Source organism: Equus quagga, chromosome 12 (assembly GCF_021613505.1).
Source record: "Equus quagga isolate Etosha38 chromosome 12, UCLA_HA_Equagga_1.0, whole genome shotgun sequence".
NCBI classification, from domain to species: Eukaryota; Metazoa; Chordata; class Mammalia; order Perissodactyla; family Equidae; genus Equus; species Equus quagga.
Genome location: NC_060278.1, coordinates 18206730 through 18232651, shown reverse-complemented (window position 1 = coordinate 18232651; position 25922 = coordinate 18206730). Strand labels below are relative to the sequence as shown.

At 39.4% G+C, this 25922-nt stretch overlaps 1 protein-coding gene across 1 annotated transcript in view; it reads right to left on the bottom strand.

Moving 5' to 3' along the window:
- The window catches only part of ITGA8 (integrin subunit alpha 8), a 166457-nt gene that overhangs the window by 57109 nt on the left and 83426 nt on the right, over positions 1-25922 (bottom strand). Inside the window, exons 14-20 of the mRNA XM_046679408.1 lie at positions 13114-13159; positions 10629-10736; positions 5994-6049; positions 5404-5558; positions 3342-3479; positions 2800-2867; positions 1022-1169 (exon numbers count right to left, since the gene is read on the bottom strand). Of these exons, the coding sequence (XP_046535364.1) occupies positions 1022-1169; positions 2800-2867; positions 3342-3479; positions 5404-5558; positions 5994-6049; positions 10629-10736; positions 13114-13159 (719 nt within the window). The remainder of the gene's footprint in view (positions 1-1021; positions 1170-2799; positions 2868-3341; positions 3480-5403; positions 5559-5993; positions 6050-10628; positions 10737-13113; positions 13160-25922) is intronic.

The window sequence follows — 25922 nt, the reverse complement described above, 5'->3', positions numbered from 1 at the left end:
ACATACACCATGAGACTAGAGGTGTGAATAGAGAATTTTGTATTCCCTACATGTTTAAAATACCAACATTGCAACAGTTGTTAACATCTTTTTAGAGGAATTATTTTTCATTAACTTATTTAATCATTAGAATGTGACAGCTACTGTGAGTCAGTAAAGTAGACATTTAATAAATCATAGTTAAATGAACAAATCCATCAGCAAGTATTTAAGGAGCACCCACTGTGCCTAGTTCTGTGTGAAGTGCAGTGATGGCCACGAAAGGATGTTAAACTTGGTTTCTGCCCTTAATTGTGAGTCTGTGTGTTTCTGACATGGAAGGACTCTCTCCGTTACTCTACAATGTATTTCTAATGGTTTTCTAGACCAAGCGATTAAAAACACGGGAGAACCTGAGGATACTCTGAGTGGAAAGATCCATGTTCTGATAAGGCAAGGCATCGGTGTCAGCTTAATAAATAATGGCACTGCAGGACTGGCAAGTGACGAAGCCCTGGCTTTTCTTGGTCCCAGTCCAGAAGAGGTGGACCAAAAAGAAGGAAAAAGGAAGGCGTTTCCTTTCCAGTGCCTGTCGAGGCTGTTATCAGGGCTCAGCTGGGATTGGTCGGACCTTCTTCCATAAGCAATAATGAAAACCAGACCTCCTGGGACCTGCTTGAAACATAAAGGAACTCAAAACAAAGGCCTGAAAACAGCCAGAGGCGGTGGGAGTTAGTATGGGAATTTAGCTGATAGAGCGCATTGGTCAGCTGTTTCTTTCAACCAGTTGTATTCTCTTGCTTGCTTCAGCTCTCAACTTTTTGCCAACTTATCTTTGCATTATGGCCAAGAAAGATATTAATACCGCTTAAGACCCCTCCCCCTTCCTGGCTCGTTGCGATTATGATTAACAAAGTAAGGTGCCATTTTGTTCTCTTTTATTTAGAAAGAAACTCTCAGCTAAGATGGCTCTATTTCACATTGAATTGCCTTCAGAAATATACCTAGCTCTTTACTACTTTAAATAATTTGCAGGTATTACCTTGTGGCTGCGTTCGATCCCAACATAATCTGCCTCTTCTGGTATTATCACAAAGAGTTCAGCCTCATAGGCTCCTTCTCCTTCATTTCTTGCGTTGATTGCGAGCATAAGGTGATTTTCATCTCCAATGATTACCTGATGCTTATCTCTAAAAATGCAGTTTAAAAAGAATCGTTAGGTATGATACATCTCTGGATTCGTGGGCATTTTATTTAAGGACTTATCTGGGAGGACAAGAAGGAAGATGGGGAAATGCAAGAATGGGACAAAAAGAACATGGCTTCATCACAAGGGGGTCGTAGGAAGAATCGAGAGAACCATTTCTGGATGAGAAGGGCAGGAAAGCATCCAGTAGGGTGCCGGGAGATGTTAACAACCAGCTCTCCAAAAAAAAAGGAACGATTCGTAGTACTTGCTGATTCCAGTGGTGTAAATCCTCCCACTATAATCAATTTCAAGCTACCAATATACTTAATAATCTGTCAGCAAAAACTCCAGAACCATTGGCTCACAGGCCAGAATGAGGCAGCTCCAGCATATCACTGAAAACATCCAATAGGAAAATGAGGAGTGGGAAGAAAGGGAGAGAGATGGTTTAGAAACCAAGCGGGGGAGACGTGTAATGCAAAGTGGACACTCACAGGGCAGAAACAGGCAGATACAAGATCTCAAAGAGCTGATTGCGGATTTTGAGGTATTTTGAGGAAATTTATTCCACTCTAAACTTCAAATTCAACCAACATTTGGAAATGCCTATTCCACTTTTGACCTCTAATCAAAGCTATTGCTTTCGACATTGGCTAAATTGTGAAGCCTGGAAAAAGTCCCCTTGAGAGGTTATCAAGAAGATTCCAAACACTGGCAGTGAGATAGTTCCCGGGGGTTGGGAGTGGAAGAGCACAAACCAGCTTTTTCCACCATAGGATGTTTTACATCTTAGCCCCATTTCTTTCCGTAACATAATGCAATTACTGGTGCTGGACCAGTGACTCTACATTACTGCAACTGGGAAGCTCTCTGATTCTTATTTGATTTTGTGACACCTTCCGCCTTACTCCATAGAGTGCCATTGAAATTTTTTTTCAGTAAATTAGAATTGATTTTGTGTGTGTGTGTGTGTGTGTGAAGAAGATTGGTCCAGAGCTAACATCTGTTGCCAATCTTCCTCTTTTTACTTGAGGAAGATTGTCACTGAGCTAACATTGGTGTCAGTCTTCCTCTATTTTATGTGGGATGCCATCACAGCGTGACTTGACGAGCGGGTGCTAGATCCGCACCAGGGATCTGAACCTGTGAAGCCTGGGTGACCAAAGGGAAGTGTGTGAACTCAACCACTACGCCACCAGGCCAGCCCCAAATCAGAACTGATTTTGTTTTGACAATTTTAAAGATGGCTTTGAGTCATGGGGCGCTGCAAAGACCAGCTCAGCGAAGGTGAAGTGGAACCAGACTGTCCGAATCCTTTGCTCACACCACAAGAGTCAAGTAAATACAACCTGAACCACCCCATAGATGAGTTTACTTTGAACACAAACACTTTTTTTCCACCTTTGCTGAAAGATGAAATGGCCCAGGCAAAATCTTAGGGCGTGTCACTTGACACCAGTGACAAAGAACTGACCCAAACCACAAGCTAACCCAAGTATCGCCAAGCTCAAGAATTTCACGCAGCATATTTTTCTGTAATAGTTGGAAGTGTATCCTTTCTCCAGAGAAGCTTGAAACAAACACCTGTATTCCATTAGATAAAACGTACAAGTTTATTTATTTAAACTTACGGTCTAGCTGACAGCTTCAGGTCAGGAATGCACATGTTGTCTTCTCCACAGTCCACCAGGATGTGAGCCTGTGTTGTGCAAACACGTATCAGGAATAATCTTGGAAAACCTGAAGCACATTCTTTTATTGAAAATTCTGAATGATTCCACAAAGTAAACCAAAGCTTTCCTTTCACTCTGCATGATTCTACTCAGCTAGCAACCCCATGTTAGGTAGTGACCTCCCAGGATAGGCTAGTTTATGTAATAGCCCAATTCTAATTCATTATGAAATGTCTGTAAGGAATGCTACACTGGCAATGTTTTGAGGATTACAGGCTTCATTGCTTCCATCACAGGCACATTTTGAACAAATTAAATCTTGGTTGCACAAGGGGAGGGGTTTTGGAAAACACAACAACGCAGTGTTTCAGGAAACATGTTAGGAAAATCTCCCAAATGTTAAAAGGATAACAAAAGGAGCTGGATTTCATCTGCAGGTCACAGGAGCAATGCCCAGGGCCTGACCGAGAACATACCATCCAAGACCGTCAAGAACCAACCTGTTCCGTGACGACATTTTCCCTGTAGTGGTCCAATATTGGTTTCACCTCCAGGCCATCTTTAAAGGTAGAGTCATCCAAACTGTAATTCAAACTAATGTTGATTGGAGATAATTTGTCTCGGAATTCAGTTTCATCCTAGGGAAAACAATCACAAACTCAAGAAAGGCTCCCTCCGTTCAACAGCTGCAAGATGGTGGTCTGTGAAAGGCAGGCCGAATTTGATTTCAGTCCCTGAGAATGAGTGATGAAGCAGTTATCACCTCCGCAGGCCGAGGCTCATGCTGATGGATGTGGTGTAGGGTAGCCAGCTTAATTAACATATGTTCGGAGATGAAATCACTTCGAGCGGTGGTGGCTTCGTTGAAACATGTGCTTCTGGAGGTAATCTTTAGGTTCTCCTAATCTTCAGCAACTCACACAGATTGGCCAAATAGCACACGTAAAAAATTTTACTTACATATGCAATAAATGTCATTCAAAGTTTCATGAATTGGGATTTTTATTTTCATGAGGTTGGCAGAATTTATGAGTTCTCTTGGGCTCACAGGAAGAACACATCTTGGTTCTCCCTTTTTTTTTTTTTTAAAGGTAGATTAGCCTTGAGCTAACTGCCACCAATTTTCCTCTTTTTGCTGAGGAAGGCTGGCCCTGAGCTAACATCCATGCCCATCTTCCTCCACTTTATATGTGGGACGCCTACCACAGTATGGCTTGCCAAGCGGTGCCCTGTCCGCACCGGGGATCTGAACCAGCCAACCCCAGGCCACCGAAGCAGAAGGTGTGCACTTAACTGCTGTGCCACCGGGCCGGCCCACACATCTTGGTTCTCTTCTCTTATCATCTCTTTTAATTTTTTTATTTTACTGAGGCCACACTACTTCATAACGCTGTGTACATTTCAGGGGAATATCATTATATTTCAGCTTCTGTCTAGACTGTACCGTGTTCATTACCAAAAGCCTAGTTTCCATTTGTCAGTCACCATACATATGTGCCCCTTTACACTTTCACCCTGCTCCATCGCCTTCCTCTCTGGTAAACACCAGTCTGTCCTCTGCATCTATGTGTTTGTTTGTTTGTTTATCTTTCACATATGTGTGAAATCATACAGTACTGGTCTTTCTCTGTCTGACTTATTTTGCTTAGCATCATACTGTCAAGGTCTATCCACGTTGTCACAAATGGGATGATTGCATATTTTTCATGGCTGAGTAATATTCCACGGTACATCCCTTTTGCCCTCACTTGCAGGAACTCCAAAATACCTTCAGCATATTTGAAGTTCTCTCAGAAAAAGAAACAGATTTTCCCCAGGGGTGAAGGGGGAGCATCAGCAGCAAGCTTTGAGCACAAAAGAACATCTTGGACCATGTAGTGGACATGCTACCCTTCAGTTGTGTATCAGTCGTGGTTACAGACGCAAAGGTCACGAGCCCAGCACTTCCTTCTAGAGCGTGTTTCTGGACTTTGCCTTCATCCGGTTTCTCCTCACTAAGTCTCTTCAATGAGGAGATGCAATGAGAATGCGTGTTAACCTCACAACTGCTGAGAAGGCAGAATAGTTGTGCTATAAATATTTTGGCTTTCTTATTTCATGGTAGATTTTGGAGTTATGGTAAAAAGGCACTGCTTTAAAAATATAATTAGGAATTACTTTTAATAAAGGCTTTGAGTGCCTAAATGCTTTCTTGACTTGGCTCTAAAATGCATTGATAAAATCTGGCCAAACCTACTCATGCAGAATAAAAATTCAAATAAATTGTTTAACTTTTATGTTTTTTTGGGGGGGGGGCAGCAGTTAGAAATGAAAACCACCTGAGTTAGTGCTATTATCAAGATTGTGTGCGAAACAAAAAGAATCCTCAGGAATTAACAGCAATACATCATTAGGGTAGCTGAAGTAAGGCTCCAGAGGGGAGTATGCAGCCTTAAGCTTTCCTCCTATAAGATGAAAATAGATGTGGATCCATTTGGATGACTATGACGGTTAAATGGAGTAAAAGGGTTGGAATTTGGAATTGATTGTTAGAGGCCAGAAGGGTGATTCTGGAACACTTACTCGAAGGTAGACAACAAAATCCCGGCATTGGAAGGAGTTCTGCCGCTTTATCACGAGAGGGAAGACGAGATGTGGCTGATGATTAGCAAGGAAGAGCGTGCGTTTAACGGCTCCTTTTTGTTTCAGGGAATCTAATTGCACCTCAACAGTCAGGCCTAAAGGACAAAAACCAAGTAAATACGATCAGGAAAGCAAAGGCATTCAGTGAATGCAGTGCTTTATCAGAGACACAAATTCCTATTTCAACTTGCTTATTTAGAAAACATTTTTTTAACAGTTGAGATCAAAAACAATAGACGAGCTGAAAAAAATTTTACAAAATATTCCCCAAGTGAAAAAAGTTGTTCTGTAATGGTTTTACACAAATCATCATTTCTTCCCATAATTGTGTCTATTTTTAGATACTATTAATACCAATTATTCAAGTAATATTTATGTAGACATTTCTATATATACGACAGAATCTTGGTACTAATAAGGGGCTCTTTAAAAGTTTTATAAATGGGGCAGAGAAATTTCTGTGCAGAGAAATGCTTACTGCTAACTTTTTTTAGTCCATTATAGGAGTGTAAAAATGCAAACACGCTCACCTATTGTGTTTGAAATGCTCTGGCCTGCCGCAGATGCACATACTCTTAAAGAAAAGCTATGGAAAATAATAGTCAATAATATATTGGTTAATAAAGTTTTGAATCTAAGTAGAAATCTTTTACTTCACCTCAGATAAAATGAATACATCATTTTCCCTCTACACTTCTCTTATTACACACACACACAACTAACTCAAGAAATTTACATATATAGGTTTATTTATAAATATTTATCAAAAATATATTTACTTATCTCTCTCTCTCTCTTGCCAGTTGGCCACAACACTAATGCAGTTAAGACAGGTGACATTATTAAATAGCAAATATTACTAGAGGTCAACTCATTTAATCAGTGGACTAACTAATCAATTACTTGCTGTCTTGATTCAATAAATACGTATGAATATTTTCCATCTGCCAGAGAGTGAAGAAATGGGCAGGACAGCAGGAGAACAGCTAGTGATACAGCCTAGAGATCAGCAAGAACGTGACCCCACTTGAGGAACCTGAAGAAATTCGCTGTGGTCGGTGCATTGGAGGAAGATGGGGACGAGAGAGGGGGCGAGGCTGGCTGATAGATGGGTAGTGAATAGGGCTTTGAAAGTCATGTTAAAGAATTGGGATTTAATCCAAAGAGGCATGGAGCACAAGAGTATGATTAACCCGAAACCCCACTCTGCTTGGAAGGAGATGGGAACCCAGGGGTAACTTGGTGGGGGTGGGGTACATTTTGAGGCAGAAACACTAGAAGAGAGAAGGAAGAGAGAACATAAGGAGCTCAGAGTGGCTGTCTCAGGCCAGGTAGGCACAGTGATCTGGCGTATAAGACAATAAAAAGAGGGCAGATGTGCACGAGAGACACTATAGTTTTGCTCTGAACATGCCCCAGACTCATCAAGGGAGATGTGATGTCTGACATGGCTGTCCGACCATCTACACTCGAGCCCGTTCTGTGCCCGTGGAGGGAATGAGAAATGGCCAGTTGTCTCTGCCTGACTTGTCTGAACGTGCTCACCTCCCTCCTGAAAAATGTCAAACCCCAACAGCCAGCATTAGAAATGCGGCCTTTTCACATTTCTATGAAAGTAAAAATATAAGACAATACTTACGTATGATTTAATGACACTCTGAACATTTTTACTATAAAATACTATAGCATGATTTGAATATTTCTGCAGAATTCAAAAGAGTAAGTAATCCCTAATCATGCTTTAATTATGCGTCAGCTTCCTGTGTCAAGCGTCAGGAAAATGTGTCACATCTGGGATTCATCCACCTACCGTGACCTCAGTCAATGTCTCCCTTCAGGGTAAATAATTTGCCACATGCCATTAAGCCAAAAGTTTCCTGATATGTCTCTGCTATTGCAAGTGTTTGTACCACCTCCCCAGAGAGATCACAAATTCCAGCCCACTTCTACTTCAACCAGAATTATTCAAGAGAGACGAATAGTTAATCACATCTTTCAATTTTGTAGCAGTCTCGCCTTCAAACTTGGAATTTTTTTCTGTGTCCAACCTTTTTGGACGTACTTGGTCATGCGTTAAAATTATAGACAAAGGTCATTAGCTTTTATAAGATAAATTCCTACTGGTAATGAAATTATCAACATATATAAATTAAAATAATTTCAGATATGGTATTTTGCTTAACATAATTTAAAAGAAATAAAAATTTGAAAAAGAAATAAATTGAAGCCGTGAATGAGAACATTATTTCCTCTTTGTGAGAAGGCATTTGATTGAAAAATGACATTATTGGCTAAAGGGTTACTCTTGATTTATGAATTATATGTCAGTGTTATTCTGTTTTTCTTTCTCAGTTTCCCCTTTCTGTTATCACTAACTGGATAACTTTATGTTTTTCATACAAGTTCAATATAACCGCTACAACTTACTGAATTGTTGATAAGAGCACGCCAGCCTAAACCTGCCAGTTTATAGATGTCTTTAGCAGGAAAGAATTGCCAAATTACACCTTTCCAGGCGCCTTGTTCTGATCTAAAAAGAAGACCTAGAAATTTTATAGTAGTGGACTGAGATATTCATTTTGAATTTAGAAGAACATATAACATAACGTAATGGAAACATACACACACACGCATATGTATCATGTGTTTTATATATCAGAGAATTCGTTCACTTACAGGTCTACACCTAATTATAAAGTCCACTATTATACTTATCAGGGAAAGCTGTGAACTATTACTAAATTAGAATGAAAATTTCAAACTAGAGTTTATGGTTGTCATCAATATGAATACGTCTGAGTGGAACAAACAAACCTTAAACCAACCCAGATCCCTCCTCACATAAATTCTAAATGAAATTGTCTGTGGTGCTTCTGCTATGTCAGAAAGCAGGACCATACACTGCAAATTCTCTAACGTGAGTCCCGCCCCAATGCAAGAATGCTGGATCAATGATTCTGTGATGCGACGGTGCTCATAGCCGGGCGTGACAGAGAAAGAATGAGATAAATGTGAAACAGGATTTAAAGGCACCAAGCAACTCATTTCTCAATCGAACCAATTCAATTCTATTTCAATGATAGCAAACATCAGATTTTACCTAAAGTTAGGCATATCTGAAAAGTTTTTTTCAGATTTGAAAAGTGGATAGTTACGGACTTCTACAATTATAAAATGAAAATTTTTAACTGAATAGTTCTTTTCTAATTACTCAATAAAAATTATATTAACATTTATTGGGCTGGCTTTATTTTTCTTTTCCTAATTTAGAAATGCCAGTAGCAGATAATTTATAAAACTGCACAGTTATTTGAAAGATACAGAAATTCACACCAGTGGAAGTAAAGAACTATTTCCTAGAGTCTTTTTAATAGTTTTCAGATGTACAATACAAGGCTATATCAAACACAGACAAAAATTACCGTGAGAAGATCAACAAATGCCTTTCAATCATTTTGGAAAAGCTAAGCTAAATTCGGAGAATAAATTTAAAAAGTATCAGAGAAACATATTCTATATTGAGCCAGCTGTCAAGTTACCATCTTCTAATAGTCTGAGCCGCCCATTCAAAATATTTGCATGTAAAAATGAAACATCTTTCAGAAAATGTATGCAATAGAATTAAAGAAATAATTGTGACGACATATACATGTGCCCATATAACAAATTGCATTTTATCTTAATAATATGATTTAATGCAACAAGAAAAAGGTTCATGAAAAGAAAGACATTTTCTTGTAAAAAATAATATTCTTTCCATAAAACCAGGTCTCATAATCTGTTAAAAACACTTAAATTTTGGGGCCGGCCTGGTAGCACAGCGGTTAAGTGTGCACGTTCTGCTTTGGCTGCCCAGGGGTCGCCGGTTCGGATCCCGGGTGTGGACACGGCATCGCTTGGCAAAGCCATGCTGTGGTAGGCATCCCACGTATAAAGTAGAGGAAGATGGGCATGGATGTTAGCTCAGGGCCAGTCTTCCTCAGCAAAAAGAGGAGGATTGGCAGTAGTTAGCTCAGGGCCAATCTTCCTCAAAAAAAAAAAAAAAAAAGCTGGTTAAGGAGAGGACAGCTCCTTGAAGAGGGAGCTCCCAGTAAAGAATGTTTTTCAAAGAATTTTCCAGGGTCCTCCTCACCCCCCACCCTCTACCCTCAAAGGCTTTGACTCTGGTATGAACTCCTGTCAAAAGGTCGTCAACAACACACTGAAAATGGCTGGAAATAACTTCTTTGGGTGAGGACTGGTTTGTTCTGCATTCTGACATTCTCAGGAAGCGAACATACTGTCCGAGTTAGACCACGTCTTCTGGAAAATGAGGGCAAATCTCAAACACTCCAAGTAATTGTTTACTTTTCAGAGGACATCCCCCACTGCATTACCCAATATGACAGACTTCTGACCCTTGAGGACCCACATATTGAGAAGCAAAGTGGCAACTTCCTGAGCTGTGTTACAATCAAGTCTTAATTCATCGTCCCTTTGGACGACGGGCGAGATTCGGAAGGCATGCTTTCAGCAGCTGTCTAAGTCATGTTCTCCTACGGCCTGGGCAAAGGAACCATAATTCTACGCCATTCCTGATGATGAGATCATGGCCACAAAACTACAGCTTAGTCTACCTTCTGCCTAATTGTACACACTAAGTTAGAAAACTGACATCTGTTTTCAACACAGGAAACCGAGTCATTTAATACAAGCTTGACTATTGAAAAAGAAGGACAATATATGCCCCAAAGTGGTATCCATCAGCATATGCAAATGCAAAAGTCAAGGTATTTTATTACATCTTCAGTTTGGTTAATGTTTATTTTAGCATGTCAAGAATCTAAAAGAGATCTCCAAGACTTATTTCATTGGGAATTTTCCCAAATGTTCTTTATGCTTCTTATGTCACCTGGAGCCTACAGATTGCAGAAGTAGCCTTCATGTGATAAGTTGACAGCAAAAGATTGGCATCAAGTCGTAGATACTTTCCTTTTTTTTGAAAGACTAACTCCTTGCTACTCAAATTTGGTGCACAGACCTGCAGCCTCAGTATCCTCTTGGAGCTTTTTTCTAAAAATGCAGAGTCTCAGGGCCCACCCCAGACTTACAGACCCAGCATTTTCACAAGATCCCCAGGTGGTCTGAATCCACATCAGAGTTTGGGAAGCACCAGACGAACTCACCAGGCCACAGATGTCGTAGCCTCTGGAATCTGGCAAGTTTTATTTTCAAGATTGATAATCATTGGGTGCAGCAGAAGCTGGGCATCCACAGTCACAACTGGTCTTGCTCTGCAGGGAGAAAACACGGGGTTTTAATGAGCCCCATGAGCAACAGGCAGAAGCCCGCTCCACTTCTAGACGCCACTGCCAACATTCCCAGCCTTTGTGCCAAGAATGTTCCTTACCACGTGAACAGGTGGGCACCAGACTCAACCAATTCCCTCAAGGCACATCTGGCAGCTCATGAGTACAAATAAAGGATGCTGTGGGCCCGTCAAGCAAAGCCACCTTCACAAACCTGTGTTGTCGATGGAGTGGGCTCGTGGTAATTTGGCGACATTGCTGGGAGATGCTGCTCTGGGATCCGCTAGTATATCTACATTCGTATTTGAGGAAATACATCATCGTACAGTCACTTGTGTCTGTAAGTACTTTAGTTTTGCGAATTTTCTCACCTTATTGGCTGATGATCTTTTATTTTGATTGATACTTTTCTAGCCAAGCTTTGCAGAGTTAGCTAAATATATGAGGGTAGGTTGACAGAATCATCTATACTTTGCACAGAGAGTGGTTCTCAACCTTAACTGCACAATAAAGGCACCTAGGGACGTTTAAGACAGGTACTACGCCAAGGCCCCACCACAGATGGATTGAATCATGGGCTCTGTGGGTGAGGGCCAGGCACTGGAATGTTCACCAGACCCACCAGGTGATCCGAATGTGCAGCCAAGTTTGAGGAAAGGGACTAAGGTGGCCTAAACTCAATTCCAATCACCCAGGCGAGGATAACCGGACCAGAAAGTAAGTCACAGGGAAAGGGAGCAGGGCAATTTTTGAAGCTGGGTTTCCAGCAATGACAGCTGGGAGCCAAGTCTCCAGATGCCACAGGCTATGATGCTGCTTGGTACAAGTTTATCTCTGACAGGAGGGAGGCTGTGCCCTGGGACAGCATGTTGTTTAGGGCACTACTTGAAACAATTTCATGATGACCACAATGGGGCCCACTGGGAATTTCTCTAAACTCCTTTATGCTAGTTATCTGTACTCTGTTGCCTAATTTTGTTTTCAAGATTGTGTTAGCTCCAGTCCTTGGCAAAGCAAACCAGAAGACGAGATTAGCCATGCAAGAAATTTATTAGGGCAAACACCTATGAAGGAAAAAGAGAGGGAGGGAAGAGCCAGTTGGCAGACTGTGTTGCAGGTGTGATCCCTCCCATGAAGGAGCGAGGGAAGGAAAGAGGACTGAGGAAGGAAGCTCCAGCCAGGGCACTGGGGAGTCCTTGAGCCAATTAAAGGAACTCCCTCCAGGTCTCATGGAAATGGCCCTTTATATGTAACCCTGTTGTGTCCAGGTATTGGCTGGGAGCAGCTCAAGGAAAACATGGCCTTGGGGCCAACGTGGTGGTGGGTTCAGAGTGTAGCAGCTGGACTGTGAGTCAGTTTCACTCCATCATCTCTCAATGGTGCATCTTCATGGCCACCACAAACACAGCCCCATCCTTCAGATACTTTCACAGTTTCAATCATCTGATTCTCTATAACCTGGAGAGTGGCTGGTACAAAACAGTGTGGTTTATATGCCTCTGAGTATGTCTTAGGACTGATGAAGAAGAAAATGTTACCTCTTTGAGGAAATCTAACTTTAGAATCTCTCTGGGAGGTAAGCTAGATCTCTGCCTTTTGTTTTGATATCCTGACCTAGTGTCTTGCATTCCTATAAAACTTTTTGTACGAAGAAAGAAGAATCTAAAATTTTTTAGCATCAACGGTCTACCAGTTACTTGCTGTCCAGTGTACTTTACATACAAATTCTCACTTAATCCTTTAAAAAATAACCTTATAAAGTAAGTATTATTATCCTCATTTTACAGATGAAAAATCTGAGGCTCAGAAATTTATAGGAACTTGCCCAAGATTACAAATTACTGAGTGTGTGGAATGGCCAGGTTCTTGAATCCAGACCCGTCACCTTTGAACTGTGGTTCCACACTTGCTTTTGGAGGTTACCCATTCCTGGCATGTTCCATTCTCTGACTTAGTGTCCACGCTTGATTATAGAGGCCAGGGAAGTAGTAACATTCTCCTACCCCACACCCCTTCTCCATAAGCACATTTTAATGCATTTCCAAAGCAAGGAGATGAATTCAAATATAGTGACATCTAAAAAGTGCATAATTTTATAAGTTTTGCCAAGATTCATATCTTATTTAACATTATGTTAATAGGGGCTGGAAGTTTGGTCATGAGGTATGAGAATAAAAAGACGGAGGGATGATAGAAAGAAAAAAACTTGAGAGCAAAAATTCCTCCAAACTTTAAAAGGAGTATCTAAATGTTCCCCAAAATAAATAGCTGGGATACACTCTTTAAGGCAGAACTAACAATAGCAAAAAGGAAAAGCATTTGAAACAATTAGAAGAACATTTGCATACCACCAACCACATACCTGTAAACAGCTACTTTTCCTGTTCCGAACGCACCCACAATTAAATCTAAAAAAGACAAAAACGCAAAACACATGCACGATTTTATAGAAACAATCTAAGCTCATAATCATAAATAGCACAGAGAGCAACCTGAAATGCCGATTGCAGGGTGAGTCACAAAAACAAGAATAGCAAATCGCACCTTTCTTAAGACATTTTGGAAAGATATTGGAACTTCACTATACTAACTCAACATGGCACATAAATCAATAGATCTCAAACCCTTCTGAACGAAGGAAGGCCAGCTTTCTAGAAATGTGTAAGAAACTCATCATAACACCATTTCTCCTATCCTCCAGACTCAAGGCAAACATCTTATAGGAAGCAAAATGGAAAGAGCATGCGCTTAGTGCCTACTGTGTACCAGGCTCCTGGCACGTACTGTTTTATTATTTCTCTACCAGCAACAACCCTATGAGGCAAAGTGGGACATTTTGACTGTCATTTGGGATACAACCATTTGCTGTTTACAAATAGCCTTGATGGTGAGTATACTTTTGGCAAAGTGATCAGTAGTATGTGAAATAACTGACATATCATTATAATGATCTTCAATACAACAACAATGATAATAATAAATAGCACATATTGAATACTTACTCTAGGCCAGGAATTCTTCTAAGTGATTAACCTTAATTGATTCTTAACAGGAATTTAGGAAGTCTCTACTAGTAGCACAATTTCGCAGAGGAGTAAATTGAGGCATGAAGATGCTAACCTATAAATTCACTAAAGTTCATCCAACTAGGAGGAGGTGAAGCTGGGTTACAGCAGTCCTGGGCAGTAGAGCAATCTTAGACTTTTTGAGGAGTAATACTCACAGTGATTAGCTACTTTATAGGTAAAACTCTGTTTTCCTTATTCTAATGGATAATGGTTATTCTTGGTGGATGCAATCAAACAAAAATAAAAATGACAATGGCTAAATCTGTAGAGTAAAATTTAGATGTAGATGTGAGTAAACTGAACTTGGTAGAAATAATGGCCACAGAAGAAAACTTACAACAGTTGAAACTATAATGGGTTAATTCCAGTAGAATGGAAGTGAAAATGAAAAAATAAAAGCGGGGGAACTGATTTGGCCATGCCATATGGAAAACCGATCAAGGAATTTAAGGTATCATGGAGTTCGCACAGGAAAATGATTTTTAGCCACAGTCCCTTGGCACTCACCTTTCCCATCCATAGAAACAGTGTCAGACCATAAGAAGCTATGATTCTCCTTGGAGGGCCAGAAGTGACCTGGGCATAGCCCTCAGCCAATGATGGATGATGGATGGGAACAGATGATGGATGGGAATGGATGATAACTAGGCATGATAGCCAGCACAGCTTCCTTACCCCTCAAGTAGGATAACTGAGGCATGTTCTTCCCTGACTCCCAGATTTCCCCAGCTATAGTTACTCATAGTGTCAACCTGCTTGACAATCATCTTTTATTGCATCCTTCCTTTGCATGTCTCTCTTGCCTACTCCCTTAGCAATGTTTCTTTGGACCACTTCTCAAGTAAATTTCTTCTTTTCTAATCCTTGTCTTAACGTCTGCCCTGGAAGAACCCAACCTAAGACACAATAATTCTTGTTAAAAATGTTTGTTTTAAAAAAAAATGGACTAAAAAATCTTCAGGCTTAAAAACCACAGTCAAAACGTCTCCTGTTTTATTGATACAGAATCAGATTCAGAAATTCTATCAGAATTTCAACTCTTTCAACAATTTTCATATTTATTTTTTCTGTCACATTCATCTCTTCCAGCATACAGTGCACTTTTTCTAGGGCAGAGGAAAAAGAGTTAGTGATGCGAAGACCCATGAACTCTGTTCTTCCTGTGTAACCACGAGTTCCAATATTTAGACAAGTGTAGCTCAGGTGGCCCTCGGCCTGATCCACATCTGTTAACATGACTCCAGACAGGAGAGTTCTGTTATGAAAACTGATGCAAGAGAAATATGTGCTTTGTTTTGGGCTCCAAATAAGGTGAAATATTTACATACCAAGATTAGACATTTTATAGATAACTGATGAATTTTCATAATTGACTTTCTGGAAGCGGCAAAGAAAATAGGACTGTAAGCCCTTCGAGGGCAGGAATCTTTCTTCAGGTTTGTGTATCACAAATACTTGATGGAATGGTATGGGTTGGAATAAAGGAAGAAAAAAATAATCTTTTCATCCAGAGTGCCAGATACAGGTCAGGGACTTTATAAATGCCTGTGAAACAGGAGGATGAGTAATAACAAGGAAATGCACTAGAGATGAGAAAGAGAACGAAATGAGACAATTATTAAGACAGGCTAATGCAAACTGCAGTTAAATTTTGCTGGAGTTTTGCACATGCACTTGTAAAGTGTTGAGAGAGAAACACACACACACAGACTCCAGATTCTAGAAAATTCTAGAAAGTAATATAGAGGCTGCATCATGACTAGATCGTCATTATAGACGAGAAATTGAGACACATCCTCCAGATGGTCATAAGCAAGAGGACTTTTCCTTTAGGAACTCTGACTCCTGCGCCTTAGGGTGGGAATTTTCCTACTCTGGAAAAATAAAATAACTGGCACGATAGGCCACAATTTTCTTCATGAGAATGTGGCCACAGTTATTCAGAGGCCAAGAAAACAGTTATCTACCACCAAAGTATGTTTGTCTTTTGAGACACCACCTTGGTATTGTGCCTGCTGGAAAAACTTAGAAGCATTTATGCTCCGGACCTTAAAATTATCAGATTTCTCTAGGGGAGGAGAATTCATCTACTGATTTGTGTTTCTAGCCAACTTGTCCTTCCAAAATATGTGATTTGCTTTGATAAATACTATGCGGTTTCCAGATATACATGGAAATGTTATATATTATAATGACACATATCTGTAATGACACATACTTGTACATATGTGTGTCTGTACACATATACATATATAGCCCCATAGTTTTAAAAAGTCTTGCATAATTACATCATGCTTAGGAATTTAAATGATAATCAGAAGACAAAGAAATTTTGGTGTTGATATTTGGATTCATAACTACAAACTTTCTCCCTCATTTTGAGACATCTTATATCATTACGCAATGTTTACTTTCCTTTCTTATAGAAACTTCTTAAAGGGAGATTCTGAGACAAAAAAATGAAAAACTTTGCCTTTCTTTGTACAAAGACATCTAGCCATTTTTTTTTTCTTGGAGAAATAACTGGCGACTAAAATTGGTTCTTTCCCCTTAATCAAAAACTGTTTTCAAAATGCTGGGATCCTTTATCACCTCCCATTGCCTGAGAAACAGAGTTTATTTTCCTTTCGGCCTTTGATGGCACAACTGAGTACTTTTAAGGATTCAAAAAGGGGCATTAGCATGAAGGCAGGATCAGTTGGCAAGAAAAAATAACCTTAAAAATGTGAGGTCATAGGAGATGTCTTACACCTCCGTTTTGTATTTGATTTCTCCCAAATTGTTATTTTTGAATGGGGATGAAGCAAAGAGCCAAGCTTTTGGAGGGGTACTTGGACTACAGAGTCTGATTTCATTAAGCTATGAAGGAAATTTTAGAGTTGGAAGAAGTTCTGTGTGAAAACATCAGCTTTGTTTTGAGTGTGGATTTGAAGCTTGGGCTTAGGTGGGTAGAGAGGAAAGAGAGAGAGTGGACACTTCCTAGGAGAAGGGGCTGCAGACAGAAAGGGAAGATGACAAGAAGAGCGGTGACAGTATTAGATTAAACAGTCACCCAGAGTCGTTTCATGGGGGATGTCTCCACGGCCACCTAGGTGCCCACATTTCATAAGCTGTGAGCTGCCTTATCTGCTACCTTCTTACTTCTCACTTCTGACTCTCATCTTCTTGAGCAACATACTAATGCTGAAGTCTCTTGCTGAAAATGCCATTAGACACTTTCTTTTTCATTTTGGAATTACAAAACATTTACTATTTTAGAATACTTCCGGACAATGAGCATTGCCATAAAGAACTTCCAAATAAATGAGAAACATGGAAATGTCAAACTAAGAGTTGTATGAAAAGATTACGATTACTCAAAAGGGAAGGCCTCCGTAAACATGACCCCCAAAAGGTAGAAATCACGAAGGAACTTTGGAATGTACACTTCTTTTGCAAAATATTGGAGCGAAGTCAAAAGAAAAGTGAAAGAAACAGAGGACGATGTTTTATCATTTATATGCTAGATTAAATGTGAACATTTTCCAGTACTTACAACGTCTCGCACCTACTACAGAACGAATGTTTATTATTATTAAACCTAATTCATAACAAACCTACAAATTAATAATAAAACTATCAACATTCTAATAAAAAGGTTATGAACAGGCAATTCACATACAAATAAATAGCTATGACCAATAAATACATGAAAAGATGCTCACCCTCATTAGTCTTCAAAGAAATACAAGTGAAAGGAACAATGAGATATCATTCTTGACCTTTCAAATTTGAAAAGATGAAAAGTTTAGCACTAGGCAATTTGGGTAGAGCGCAGGGGACCAGGAACTCATATGCTCTGTTTTAGGGGATATAAATTGGCACAGTTTTCTTGGGAGTTTCTTGAGGGAATATAAATTGGCGCAATTTTCTCTCACCCAGCATTTACATTTCTAGGAATTTATCCTGTGGATAAATTGGACAATGGTGCAAAGTATGGAACAAAAGGTAATTTTCTAAATATTTTAAATGTACTAATTCCTTTGTTACAACAATCCCATGAGGTAGAAACTTTAATTATCCCCATTTGAAAATGAGGAAAATGAGGCACAGAGAAGCTAAATACAGTAAGTGGCAAGGTCAAGTTTTAAACCCAGAATGTCTAGCTGTCACCTATTTTTACCACAGTGCCTCCCAGGAGCATAGCTACAGGCTATTTTTTCTCTTTTCAAAATTTTGAAAAATTAAGGGATATTTTACATACAGTAAATTTCATCCTTTTAGGTGTCCTGTTCTAAGAGCTTTGATAAATGTATCTGGTCGTACAACAACCACTACAATCAATATATAGAAGAGTTCCACCATCCCAAAATGTCCCCATGCCACTTTCTAAACAAGCCTGTCCCCACCCTTAGGCCCCTGCATCTACTAATCTGTGTCCAGAACGTCACATAAATGGAGGCATACCGTTGGTAGCTTTTTGGATCTGGCTTCTTTCACTCAGCTTACTGCACTTGAGATTCATCCATGATGCTGTGTGTGTCAGTAGCTCACCCTTTTTATTGCTGAGTAGTATTCCGCGGTGTGAATGGCTCATGGTTTGCTTATCCATCCGCTTGAGTTGTTTCTGGTTTTTGGAAAGTAGCTATAAACATTCGTGTACAGATTTTTGTGTCCCTACAGGCCGATTTTTATCTGTAAATTGTCTCTCGTTGAATCTCTCTAACATCTTTGAAGCCCTCTTTTAAATGCAATGTTTTATTTCAAGTGGAAAATTACTGAATGGAGGGGAGAAATTCAGGAATTCTAAATTGCAGTTCATTATGTTGAGGTATTTTCCTTCTATACCCATTTTATTTAGAGTTTTTATCATAAATGGATGCTGTATCTTGTCAAATGCTTTCTCTGCGTCTATTGAGATGATCATGTGATTTTTATTCTTCATTTTGTTAATGTGGTGTATCACGTTGATTGATTTGCAGATGTTGAACCATCCCTGCATCCCCGGAATGAAACCCACTTGATCATGATATATGATCTTTTTAATGTATTGTTGTATTCGATTTGCTAGTATTTTGTTGAAGATTTTGGCATCAATGTTCATCAGTGATATTGGCCTGTAATTTTCTTCTTTTGTGTTGTCCTTGTCTGGTTTTGGTATCAGGATAATGTTTGCTTTGTAGAATGAGTTAGGAAGCCTCCCCTCCTCTTCAATTTTTTGGGAGAGTTTGAGAAGGATAGGTATTAAGTCTTCTTTGAATGTTTGGTAGAATTCACCAGGGAAGCCATCTGGTCCTGGACTTTTATTTTTTGGGAGGTTTTTAACGGCTGTTTTAATCTCCTTACTGGTGATCGGTCTATTCAAATTTTCTACATCTTCTTGGTCCAGTTTTGGAAGGTTGTATGTTTCTAAGAATTTATCCATTTCTTCTAGATTATCCAATTTGTTGGCCTATAGCTTTTCATAGTATTCTCTTATTATCTTTTTTTTTTTTTTAAAGATTTTATTTTTTCCTTTTTCTCCCTAAAGTCCCCCGGTACATAGTTGTATATTCTTTGTTGTGGGTCCTTCTAGTTGTGGCATGTGGGACGCCGCCTCAGTGTGGCCAAACGAGCAGCACCATGTCCGCGCCCAGGATTCGAACCAATGAAACACTGGGCCGCCTGCAGCGCAGCGCACGAACTTAACCACTTGGCCACGGGGCCAGCCCTTATTATCTTTTGTATTTCTGAGGTGTCCATTGTAATCTCTCCTCTTTCATTTCTGATTTTATTTATTTGAGCCTTCTCTCTTTTTTTCTTGGTGAGTCTAGCTAAGGGTTTGTCAATTTTGTTTATCTTTTCTTTTTTTTCTTTTTATTTATTTTTTTATTGAGTTATTGATAGGTTACAATCTTGTGAAATTTCAGTTGTACATTAATGTTTGTCAGTCATGTTGTAGGTGCAGCACTTCACCCTTTGTGCCCACCCCCCACCCCACCTTTCCTCTGGTAGCCACTAAACTGTTCTTAGTCCATAATTTTAAATTCCTTATATGAGTGGAGTCATACACAGATTATCCTTCTCTTGCTGGCTTATTTCACTTAACATAATTCTCTCAAGGTCCATCCATGTTATTGCAAATGGAATGATTTTGTTCTGTTTTGCAGCTGAGTAGTATTCCATTGTATATATGTACCACATCTTCTTTATACATTCGTCTGTTGCTGGACACTTAGGTTGCTTCCACGTCTTGGCTATTGTAAACAGTGCTGCAATAAACATTGGGGTGCATAGGACTTTTGGGATTGCTGACTTCAAGCTCTTTGGATAAATACCCAGTAGTGGGATGGCTGGATCGTATGGTAGTTCTACTTTTAATTTTTTGAGGAATCTCCATACTGTTTTCCATAGTGGCTGCACCAGTTTGCATTCCCACCAGCAGTGTATGAGGGTTCCTTTTTCGCCGCAACCTCTCCAACATTTGTTGCTATTAGTTTTAGATATTTTTGTCATTCTAACGGGTGTAAGGTGATATCTTAGTGTAGTTTTGATTTGCATTTCCCTGATGATCAGCGATGATGAGCATCTTTTCATGTGCCTATTGGCCATCAGTATATCTTCTTTGGAGAAATGTCTGTTCATGTCTCCAGCCCATTTTTTTGATTGGGTTGTTTGATGTTTTGTTGTTGAGTTGTGAGAGCTCTTTATATATTATGGATATTAAGCCTTTGTCAGATATATGACTTGCAAATATTTTTTCCCAGTTAGTGGGTTGTTTTTTTGTTTCAATCCTGTTTTCATTTGCCTTGAAGAAGCTCTTTAATCTGATGAAGTCCCATTTGTTTATTCTTTCTATTGTTTCCCTTCTCTGAGAAGGCATGGTGTCCAAAAAGATCCTTTTAATACTGATGTCAAAGAGTGTACTGCCTACGTTTTCTTCCAGAAGCCTTATGGTTTCAGGTCTCACCTTTAGGTCTTTGATCCATTTTGAGTTTATTTTGGTGAATGGTGAAAAAGAATGGTCAATTTTCATTCTTTTACATGTGGCTTTCCAGTTTTCCCAGCACCATTTATTGAAAAGACTTTCTTTTCTCCATTGTATGCCCTCAGCTCCTTTGTCAAAGATAAGCTGTCCATAGATGTGTGGTTTTATTTCTGGGCTTTCAATTCTGTTCCATTGATCCGTGCACCTGTTTTTGTACCAGTACCATGCTGTTTTGATTACTGTAGCTTTGTAGTATGTTTTGAAGTCAGGGATTGTGATGCCTCCCGTTTTGTTCTTTTTTCTCAGGATTGCTTTAGAAATTCGGGGTCTTTTGTTGCCCCGTATGAATTTTAGGATTCTTTGTTCTAATTCTGTAAAGAATGTCATGGGGATTCTGATTGGGATGGTGTTGAATCTGTAGATTGCTTTAGGTAGAACGGACATTTTAACTATGTTTATTCTTCCAATCCATGTACATGGAATGTCTTTCCATCTCCTTATGTCGTCATCCAATTCTCTCAGAAAGGCCTTGTAATTTTCATTATATAGGTCCTTCACTTCCTTAGTTAAATTTACCCCAAGGTATTTTATTCTTTTTGTTGCGATTGTGAGTGGTATTGTATTCTTGAGTTCTTTTTCTGTTGGTTCGTTACTGGAGTATAGAAATGCTACTGATTTATGCAAATTGATTTTATACCCTGCAACTTTGCTGTAGTTGTTGATTACTTCTAACAGTTTTCCAATGAATTCTTTGGGGTTTTCTATATAAAAGATCATGTCGTCTGCAAACAGCGAGAGTTTCACTTCTTCCCTCCCTATTTGGATTCCTTTTATTCCTTTTTCTTGCCTGATTGCTCTGGCCAGGACCTCCAGTGCTATGTTAAATAAGAGTGGTGATAGAGGGCATCCTTGTCTCATTCCTGTTTTCAGGGGGATGGCGTTCAGTTTTTGCCCATTGAGTAGATGTTGGCTATGGGTTTGTCGTATATGGCCTTTATTATGTTGAGGTAGTTTCCTTCTATGCCCATTTTGTTCAGAGTTTTTATCATAAATGGCTGTTGGATCTTGTCAAATGCCTTCTCTGCATCTATTGAGATGATCATGTGGTTTTTATTCCTCAGTTTGATGTGGTGTATCACTTTGATTGATTTGCTGATGTTGAACCATCCCTGTGTCCCTGGTATGAATCCCACCTGATCATGATGTATGATTCTTTGATGAATTGCTGAATTCTGGTTGCCAAAATTTTGTTTAGAATTTTTGCATCTATGTTCATCAGTGATATTGGCCTGTAGTTCTCTTTTTTCGTGGTGTCCTTGTCAGGTTTTGGTATCAGCGTGATGTTGGCCTCATAGAATGTGTTAGGAAGTGTTCCATCTTCCCTAATTTTTTGGAATAGCTCAAAAAGGATAGGTATTAAATCCTCTCTGAAAGTTTGGTAGAATTCCCCAGCAAAGCCATCTGGTCCTGGGGTTTTATTCTTTGGGATGTTTTTGATTGCTGTTTCAATCTCTTTCCTTGTGATTGGTCTGTTCAAATTGTCTGCCTCTTCCTGAGTGAGCTTTGGGAGATTGTAGGAGTCCAAGAATTTATCCATTTCCTCTAGGTTATCCATTCTGTTGGCATATAGTTTTTTGTAGTATTCTCTTATAATCTGTTGTATTTCTGCAGAGTCTGTTGTTATTTCTCCTCGCTCATTTCTGATTTTGTTTATTTGAGCTTTCTCCCTTTTTTTCTTTGTAACTGGCTAGTGGTTTGTCAATTTTGTTTATCTTCTCAAAAAACCAGCTCTTTGTCTCAGTGATCCTTTCTACTGCCTTTTTCGTTTCAATAGTATTTATTTCTGCTCTGATTTTTATTATTTCTCTCCTTCTGCTGACTTTGGGCTTCATTTATTCCTTTTTCTCTAGTTCAGTTAGGTGTGCTTTAAGGTTGCTTATTTGGGATTTTTCTTGTTTGTTAAGATGTGCCTGTATTGCAATGAATTTTCCTCTTAATACAGCTTTTACATATGAATTGGTATGGCATGCTATCATTTTCATTTGTTTCCAGGTATTTTTTTATTTCTTCTTTAATTTCTTCAATGATCCATTGCTTGTTCAGGAGTGTGTTGCTTAGTCTCCACATGTTTGTGCCCTTCTCAGCTTTTTTCTTGTAATTAATTTCTAGCCTTATAGCACTATGATCTGAGAAGATGCTTGTTATTATTTCAATTTTTTTTAAATTTGTAGAGGCTTGCCTTGTTTCCCAACATGTGGTCTATCCTAGAGAATGTTCCATGTGCACTTGAGAAGAATGTGTATTCAGCTCTTTCAGGGTGAAGTGATCTATATATGTCTATTAAGTCCAATTGTTTTAGTTTTTCATTTAGCTCCACTATTTCCTTGTTGATTTTCTGTCTGGATGACCTGTCCATTGATGTGAGTGGGGTGTTGAGGTCCCCTACTATTATTGTGTTGTTTTTAACATCTTCCTTTAGGTCTGTTAATAGTTGCTTTATGAATCTTGGTGCTCCTGTGTTGGGTGCATAGATATTTATAAGCATTATTTCTTCTTGATGAAGTGTCCCTTTGATCATTATATATTGTCCCTCTGTATCTTTACCTGTCTTATTTTGAAATCCACTTGGTCTGATATGAGAATTGCAACACTGGCCTTTTTTTCCTTGCTATTTGCTTGAAGTATTGTCCTCCACCCCTTCACCCTGAGTGTGTGTTTGTCCTTGGGGCTGAGGTGTGTTTCCTGGAGGCAACAAATTGTTGGATCGTGTTCTTTAATCCATTTTGCCACTCTGTGTCTTTTTATTGGAGAGTTCAATCCGTTCACATTGAGAGTGATTATTGATGCATGCGGACTTAGTGCTGTTAATCTGTCGCTCATTATCTTGTTTTCCTGCATTTCTTTTCCTGTTTGCTTTACACTACCCATTTAATACTGCAATTTCTTATGCTGGGTTTCTTAGATTTTTCCTTATTTATGATTTGTGACTCTGTTCTGTACTTTATTTTAGTGTCTACCTTGAAGTTTGTATTTAGAATCTCGTGTATAATATAGTCTATTCTCTGGTGGTCTCTTACTTACTTGACCAATACTGATTTAGACCCTTTGCTCTTCCCCTCCTAAATAATTATTTTCATTTTTTATTCCAACTCGTCTTATTAATTGGTAGTTAGAGTGCTAAGATCGTCCTTGTTTTGAGAGTTTCCTTATTTTTACCCTAATGCTCTAGTTGAATATTTGCTATCCTGTTCTGGTTCTATCCATCGGTCTCCCTAGTCTGTGGCTTGTGTCCCCTTTCTCTCTTTTTCCTTTTTTCAGGTATGAGAGCCTTCTTGAGGATTTCTTGTAATGGAGGGCTTTTAGTTACAAATTCCCTTAACTTTTGTTTGTCTGGAAAAGATTTAATTTCTCCCTCATATCTGAAGGAAATTCTTGCTGGATAGAGTATTCTTGGCTGAAGATTTTTATCCTTTAAAGCTTTGAATATGTCACTCCATTCTCTCCTAGCTTGTAGGGTTTCTGTAGAGAAATCCGCTGACAGTCTGATAGGGGCTCCTTTATAGGTTATTCTCTTTTTTTTTCTTACTTCCCTGAGTACTCTTTCCTTATCTTTCCTTTTTGCCAACTTTACTACTATGTGCCTTGCAGTAGGTCTTTTTACATTGACAAATCTAGGAGATCTAAAACCCTCCTCTACACACATTTCTCCGTCAATCCCTAGATTTGGGAAGTTCTCTTCAATAATTTTGTTAAGCACACTTCCTGCTCCATTTTCCTTTTCCATATTCTCGGGAATTCCTATGATCCTTATGTTCTTACTCCTCATTGAATCCATTATCTCTTGGAGATTTTCCTCATTTTTTTAAATTCTTAGTTCTCTTTCTTCCTCTGTCTGGCACCATTCAGCCTGTCTATCTTCGATTATGCTAATTTTCTCCTCTATGTTGTCTACATGGGCATTCAGGGAATCCATATTCTGTTTTATCTGGTCCATTGTGTTTTTCATCTCAAGTAATTCTGTTTGATTCTTCTTTATGATTTCAATCTCTTTTGTGAAGTAACTCCAGAACTCGGCTTGTTTCTCTATCTTTCTCTCTACCTCATTGAGTTTTTTGATTACAGCTGCTCTGAACTCATTATCACTTAGTTTACCTAATTCCAAGTCCTCAGAACTTAATTCTATGTTTTTATTGTTTTCCTTCTGGTCTGGGGCTTTTATAAATTGCTGGATGGTAGAGGAGTGGTTTTTTCGCAAGGTGGTAGAATTCAGTTGCAGTTACAGCCTGTTGCCACTGGCTGGGGGTCAAGAGCCACGTGTTATGCGCTCTCCGCCTTGGGGCAAGATGGCTGCGCCCACTGGCTTTGCTGGGGGGGAGGGGCTGTTACTCACACGCGCCGGTCTGGGTTCAGATCAGTTCTGTTCTCTGGTCTCCCAAGGCCCTTGATTTATGGGGTCCCCGCAGATGGAAGCTTTCCCCCCATCAGCGGGTCTCCACTGAACCAGCGGCAGGAGTCCTGGATGATCCCCCTGTCGAGCGGCCCCTCCCCTGCTCCTTCCCGACCCGTGCCACAGCCATCGCAGACTCTAGGGGAGGGAGCGATGTTCTCTTCTACCGTTCCAGCGCCTCCAAGGCTGTAAGTAGGTTTTATGATCTCTGCCTTCTTGGTATTGTAGGTCTCTAATGAACTGGCATTATGTTTATTCTCTGAAATTCAGTTCTTCCAATCTTTTGTTGTATTTTGGAGGGGAGAGAATCCCGGGTCAGCTCACCCCGCCATTTTGCTCCACTTTTTTTTCTGTTTATCTTTTCAAAGAACCAGCTCTTGGTTTCATTAATTTTTTCTATCGTTTTTTTTTTTAGTCTCTATTTTGTTTATTTCTGCTCTGATTTTTATTATTTCCTTCCTTTTGCTGATTTTGGGCTTTGTTTGTTGTTCTTTTTCCAGTACCTTTAGGTGCACTTTTAGATGGAGAAAGGAGAGTCTCTTCAATAAATGGTGTTGGGAAAACTGGACAGCAATATGCAAAAGAATGAAAGTAGACCATTCCCTTACACCATGCACAAAAACCAACTCAAAATGGATTAAAGACTTGAATGTAAGACCCAAAACCATGAGACTTCTAGAAGAAAACATAGGCAGTACGCTCTATCACGT